The sequence below is a fragment of the Hevea brasiliensis genome, chromosome 1 (assembly GCF_030052815.1).
Source record: "Hevea brasiliensis isolate MT/VB/25A 57/8 chromosome 1, ASM3005281v1, whole genome shotgun sequence".
NCBI lineage: Eukaryota > Viridiplantae > Streptophyta > Magnoliopsida > Malpighiales > Euphorbiaceae > Hevea > Hevea brasiliensis.
The window spans coordinates 641,980-648,449 of record NC_079493.1 but is presented as its reverse complement, the minus strand read 5'-3'; the positions used below and the strand labels follow the sequence as shown (position 1 = coordinate 648,449).

The 6,470-nt window shown below is 30.3% G+C and overlaps 1 protein-coding gene across 1 annotated transcript; it reads left to right on the top strand.

Annotated features, from left to right (window-relative positions):
- The first annotated feature begins 3,612 nt into the window (after nucleotides 1-3,612).
- LOC110662440 (ferredoxin, root R-B2) lies at nucleotides 3,613-6,470 on the top strand. Its single transcript, XM_021821404.2, has 2 exons — nucleotides 3,613-3,792; nucleotides 5,799-6,470. Exon 2 carries the CDS (start codon nucleotides 5,807-5,809, stop codon nucleotides 6,257-6,259), a length of 453 nt encoding a protein of 150 aa, XP_021677096.2. The 5' UTR covers nucleotides 3,613-3,792; nucleotides 5,799-5,806; the 3' UTR covers nucleotides 6,260-6,470.

The window sequence follows — 6,470 nt, the reverse complement described above, 5'->3', positions numbered from 1 at the left end:
TGAAAGGCGATTTGAAAAAGGACGGTTCAAGACGGTTTAGATAACAGTTTAAGGGCAGTTTAAATTTATTTAGGCAAAAAAAATTAAAGAAAAATTTTATTATTTCAGAATTTAAGTTATATTTATAAAAATATTTTAATTTTTCTTAAAAATCTTTCAATTAAAATAAAATAAAAAAAAAGTAGAATGAAAATAATTTATTTTTAAGAAAAATTTAATAAGTAAATACTTGAACTTATTAAAAAATTAGAGGTGAAAATAATTTTTTTAAAGAAATTAGCAAAAAGTATATGAACTTAATTTTACCTATTTATCTCTTTAGTATTTAAAAGAATTAAAATTTCTAGTTCTATTGCTTTTTTTTTATTTAAATTATATGATAATTGATAATTAAAAAAATATAAGAGAAAAAAATTAAAATAGAAGATATTGAAAATTTTATTGATGATATAAAATAACAACAAAGTAATTAAAATAGTATTGAAAATTGTAAAAAAATTGAGAGAGTATTGAAAATTAAAAGGAGTGTGGAAAATAATTATTTAGAGAATTTGAGAGAAATTGAAATACTATTAAGAATTAAAGAAAATGTAGAAAATAATTATGTAGAGAATTAATGATATATATAAATGAATTAGGAGTGGGGTGAGATATTTATTGAATTTTTTTGTATTTAAATTACAGGTTTGGTTTGGTTCAAAACCATCAGTTCACTTTGATTCGGAACTGATACTTCATGGTTCCTAAAAAATATGAACCCAAACCAAACTACAGAATGACGGTTTCAATTCGGCTCGAAAAAGGTTCTGATTTTAATTGATTTTAGTTTGATTTTGACCGAATCAGTTTTAATTCAGTTCCGTTCAAAATCGGACCGTGACCACCCCTAGTTTAAAGCATACCCAAAGGGCTTATTACCAACTAAAACAAGAAAATAGGGGCATTGTAGCTAGGGGTGAGCATTTGGTTCGAACCAAACTGAACCGAATTAAATTATAAAAATCGAATTTTAAATTTTAGAAACTGAACCGAACCAAAATCGGTGAAAAATTAAATCGAACCAAACCGCTCTATTTCTGTTCGGTTTGGTTTAAACCGATCGGTTTTGATTTTTGATTGATTTTTTAATTTAGATTTGATTTTCAAGTTATTTGATCTAATTTTGACTTTGATTTGAACTTAATAACCATTAATCAATGAAATTAAACAAGTAACATATATAAAATTAAATCAATTCAAAAATTGATTCAGTTCGATTTGGTTTAATTTGAATATATAAATTACTATTCAGTTCAGTTCTGTTTAATCGATTTTTTTCTCTTTAAAACTTAACCAAACAGAAATAATCGAAATTTTTATAATGAATTTTAAAACCGAACCGATTGAATTTTAAAACCGAACCGATTGAACCGAATTGACTCAGTTCGATTCAATTTTTCAGTTTGAACCAAATTCTTTTCAGCCATAATTGTGGCAATGAGTTCCTAAATACTTATTACACTGCACTATTATTACAAATTGTTATTAAAATCTTGTTGAGCTACACTGTTATAGCACTGTGAATGATTTCAATTAGGGATGACAACGGGTAGGATATCCGCGAAAATCACTCTACACGAACCCAAATTCGATTAAAATTTATTCTCAAAATCTGAATTCGTCTCAAATCCGATTAAAATTTATTCTCAACTATCAGAACCCGGTTAATTTTTATATTTAATTAATAATCTATATAAAAAATTATTTTTATTAATAATTTATATTTTTAAAAATTAATAATTTCATAAAATATTTCAATTTATTTTATATAAAATAAAATATATAAAAATTATAAATATTATTAAAAAACATATATTTATATTTAATTAAATATATATATAAACGATTTCAGATAAGATACCCAACCTATAAAATTCAAATCCAACCAGAATTAGTTACGGGTATTAAATTTTAAACATGAACTCAATTCAAATCTGATTATATACTATCCAAACCCGTCTTATTAGAGTTCCATCGAATCGAGTATCCGTAAAAACTTGAGCTGTTGCCATCCCTAATTTCAATACACTGAACTAAAGCTCTTAATTGAAAGTTGTCGCACTTCTTTGGGTTGGCTGTAGAAGAGTTTGAAATTGGTCTATGGGAGATGATTGCGGCATTCAACTCCATAACGTTCCGTGACTCTCCATAAAGTCCTTTGGTTGATTCACTTCACATATCTCTTACTTCACATCTTCACTCAATGACCTCATGACCTCATGATTTGATTGTGAAGATGAAGCTTCCGCGTCTGGTAAATCGTTGATCCAAAATAAAGAGCAATTGGCTCTAATAATGATTTACTGCGACTTTCATTAAGTTCTAATACCACTTTCATCTAATGTTATACCCCACCTCAAATTTTATAAAAATGGAGTTCATATAATATGAACTCGATTTTATATGAGAATAAATTTAATAATTATTATATTAAAATTTATATAAAATTAATTAAAATATATATCTTTTTCTGTCTATTTTAAGTAATGTTTTAAAAAATTTATTTTGTCTCAATTTTATATGTTTTTTTTAAAAATTAAGGAAGTATTAATTATTTTTTTTTCCAGCTTTACTCTTTTTACATCCAATGCATTTATTTCTCTCTTATTGTTTTTCTCTATCTTAATTAAATATAAGAGTGTTTTAGTCAATTAATATTCTTTTATAAACATAAGATTATTTAATCATTTCTTTAATGTTTATATACAAACTTTAAAAAACACTTAAAATATAATGGAGTATAATAAATGCATGAATTTAAATATAAATATTTAATTAAATAATTATTAAATTAATATTTTTATATGAGTTCGATCTTTTTATTGATAAATTTTATTTTTAAAAAAAATATTATTTAATAAGTCAATAAAATTTAATATTTAAATTCAAAATCTTACTAACTTCAAAAAATAGTATTTATAACACATGAATAATAAGAACATGAACACAAATGCTGGTGAAATATCTTATATAGAAACAAATTCTGTTGATGGCTTTCTGAAACATTTTTGGTTGGTTACTCAGTCAGATGTCTCTCAAAAATTGTAAAATATAGAAGGGTCAAGCTGTCAAGGGTCAGTGCAGAGGACACCATCTTTGAAGCTTACTCATATTGACTTCTTGGGTGACCTTGAACCTGCAGTCCATTTTAGGGTGCTTCAACATTTCATATTTTATTGGATTAAAGTGAATGTTTTTATCAAGAAAAATATAACCTAAAAAATTGTGAAATCTAAATTTTAGTTAAATATGAAAACAAATGTGTTAAACAATTTCTCATATAGTATTGAAGTTTATTCAAATTTGATGGGTAATTTTCATTGTTGCTGTTGGTCAAATATCATTCACACCCTCCATGCTAAAGGTGAAGCCAAATGCAAACAAAGTCAGACACCACCTTACATTCCACATAGGGTGACAAATTTTGGACTAATCATGCAAATGATATGTAATTTTTACAATTCGATGGCTTTTACAATTCAAACAAAATTAATTCTTCTTAAATTAAAATATTAATTTAAAATTATTTATTAATTTATTGTTTTATATAATATGCCTATATGGATTCATGTAAGTAGGGCATTTTTCTGCGCCGGGCCGCCTCTGCCTTCAAAAGATACCAGGAGCCACCGGATCTTTCATTCACTCTCCACTTTTTAGCTATAAAGTCATACCCACCTCGTTGTTTCCGCTTGCCAAGCTCATAAGCCTACCTGCCCAACTCAACTCTCATATTTGATCCTCTCCTGTTCAGTAAGTTTTTTCCTCCCTAGCTTCTCCTTATCTATGTTTGTGTGTATTCATATCTATATACGTGTTTGGATTGATGGGCAGATGTGAGCTCTCTTATTCTTGATCAATTCTATGTTGGTTGCTCTCTATGTTTTTCATGTGTAGTTTTGTTTGTTTATTTGACGTGTGAAAGTCGAGATTGTTTGTTTGTTGGTTGATATTTATGTGAGGTGATTTTCACAAGTGGGGCTTCAGACTTGCCCATATCTTTTGTTTTGTGTACAAGAAACAAAAGATTGAATCTTTTTCCAGTAAATGTTTCATTTTCATCTTCTGAAAGCGGAAAATGGGATTTTGTTCTCTAAATCTTATTTGAAGAAAAAAAACATTTACGAGTTTCTCATTGCCACTCGCTGATTGGAACTTGTAATTGCATTACATCATTAATGCTGTTGCTAAACTACTGTGGCCGTAGTTCAGTTCTTCGTTTTCGTTTCCTTCAAATTTTGGAAGGGCCTAACGACAAAAGGGGAAAAAGAAAATCCAAACCTTTCTACGGCTTTTTAATTTTGTTAATTTAGGCAAATCTATGATATTGTTAACAAATTTGCCCAATTTTGGGGGGGAGAATAGAGATGTATGCTCAAAAAATGTTGTTATCTCCAGTGGCAAAAATAAAATTATGAAAATTCAAATTAATCTTGATATCTGTGTCTCTTGAAATTCATTTTGATTTCATGTACACAATCTTTATGCACATATGCCATGGTCTAGTTACAGTCCCGTTGAAGTTAGGAGAAGGGCTGAAAATTAATTAATTTTGTTCCATGCACACACATTTAAATATTAGTTGTGCCATGTGATGGAGAATAGTCGACGGTGCAAGTTGAACATTTGTTTGTTTAGAATGGCCCCATGTGAAATTTGTATTATTGGCAAATGTTGTGAAGAATTAACATTTGTCTAGTAAATAAACTACGTGAATAATGAGAAATGTTAAGTTTCTTTTTCAGATTCAATCTCTTAATTGCCGGATTTCTTATTTTGTTGTAATTTTGTGAGGGCAAAGAGATAAGCTTTTTGTAGAATATGAGATCATGATAGAACGACGAAGCATGAACATCTGTCAAAAAAGGGGGAAAAAGAACAGGGGAAAATGCCCTGAGTTCAAAATAATTGTCATTTGTATTATAGCATTCGGGAACTGACATCTGAGTTCAGTTGCTGCATATGTATCAAGTTTATGCCACCTCCCAACATAGCACTTGCTTACCAGTTTTGTGCTTTATGGAGTCAATTTTGGCGTTTTCAACCTATTGTTCTACCTTTTGAGAGTATGAAGTTAAATATTTAAGTGGGACATTTTCTGATTTCAGTTTAGCGCATTCTATTAAGACCCTTTCAGATTGATTCTTATTCATCTACGATTAAGAATTGCTTATTCCAAATTTCATTGGTAATAGATTATCAACAACCGTATATGAAGGCTTGTTGGTGCATTTAATAACTGTCTTTGGCATGCATGTTTTTAATCTCTTCTGCTTTGTTCATCTTGGCAAGAATGAGAAACTTGAAGAGTCCTCACTTGCCATCCTTTTTATATCATGGAGCTTCGAGTGAAGAGCATATATCCCTTACCTTTGCCTCTTCTCATAATGCTCCAAACATGAATTGCCTTACTCTTGAACAAATGGATACTTTAGTTCCATTTTGTTGTGAATGTTTCTGAGGCATACAAATTACGCTGTCACATGTGACTTTAGGGTGATCTGTACCTGTTCATGATCCTTTGTGAGCTCCTTATAAGAGGGCTGTTGTTTCTAATGGAAGTTTGATATAGTGTGGTGTTTCACTTTGAAGTGAAAACTGATCCCTTATCCAGCACTGTTATTTTCTTTGTAGCTTGATTTGACTTAAGATGTCAAACGTGTTTTACATTTAAATAACATGTAAGATGATAAAACCTATTAATTTTTGCCTTTGGGAGCACCAATGGAACCAGCTGACATTTGCTTTTCTGGATTCAGGGGTAAATATGGCAACTGTGACTGTTCCCTCCCAATGCATGGTCAAAATTGCACCCAAAAATCAGTTTGCAAGCACCATAATCAAGAATCCGTGTTCACTGGGATCAGTAAGGAGCATCTCCAAGTCTTTTCGCTTGAAATGCTCCCAAAATTTTAAAGCATCAATGGCAGTGTACAAAATCAAGCTAATTGGGCCAGAAGGTGAAGAGCAAGAATTTGATGCAGCTGATGATACATACATCCTAGATGCAGCTGAGAATGCTGGAGTTGAGCTGCCGTATTCTTGCAGGGCTGGGGCTTGCTCTACTTGTGCCGGGAAGATGGTGTCAGGTTCAGTCGACCAGTCTGATGGTTCCTTCCTGGATGAGACTCAAATGAAGGAGGGTTATCTACTGACTTGCATTTCATACCCGACTTCTGATTGTGTGATTTACACTCACCAGGAGAGTGAACTTTGCTGAGTAGTCTGTCATAGTTCAGTAGATTATGAAGTTTAAGTAAACCTGTTAAAAGGATTCGTCTGATGATGAAGGTACTTTTGGACCTTTGGTTCTTTTTTAAGTGGCTTTATAATCAGTATGTTGGTGATATTCACCCATCCAGTTTGTACTGGTAATTCTGTTGCCTAAATTTATAAGCTTTGGTTTATGAAATGTGACCATTTTCAAACCA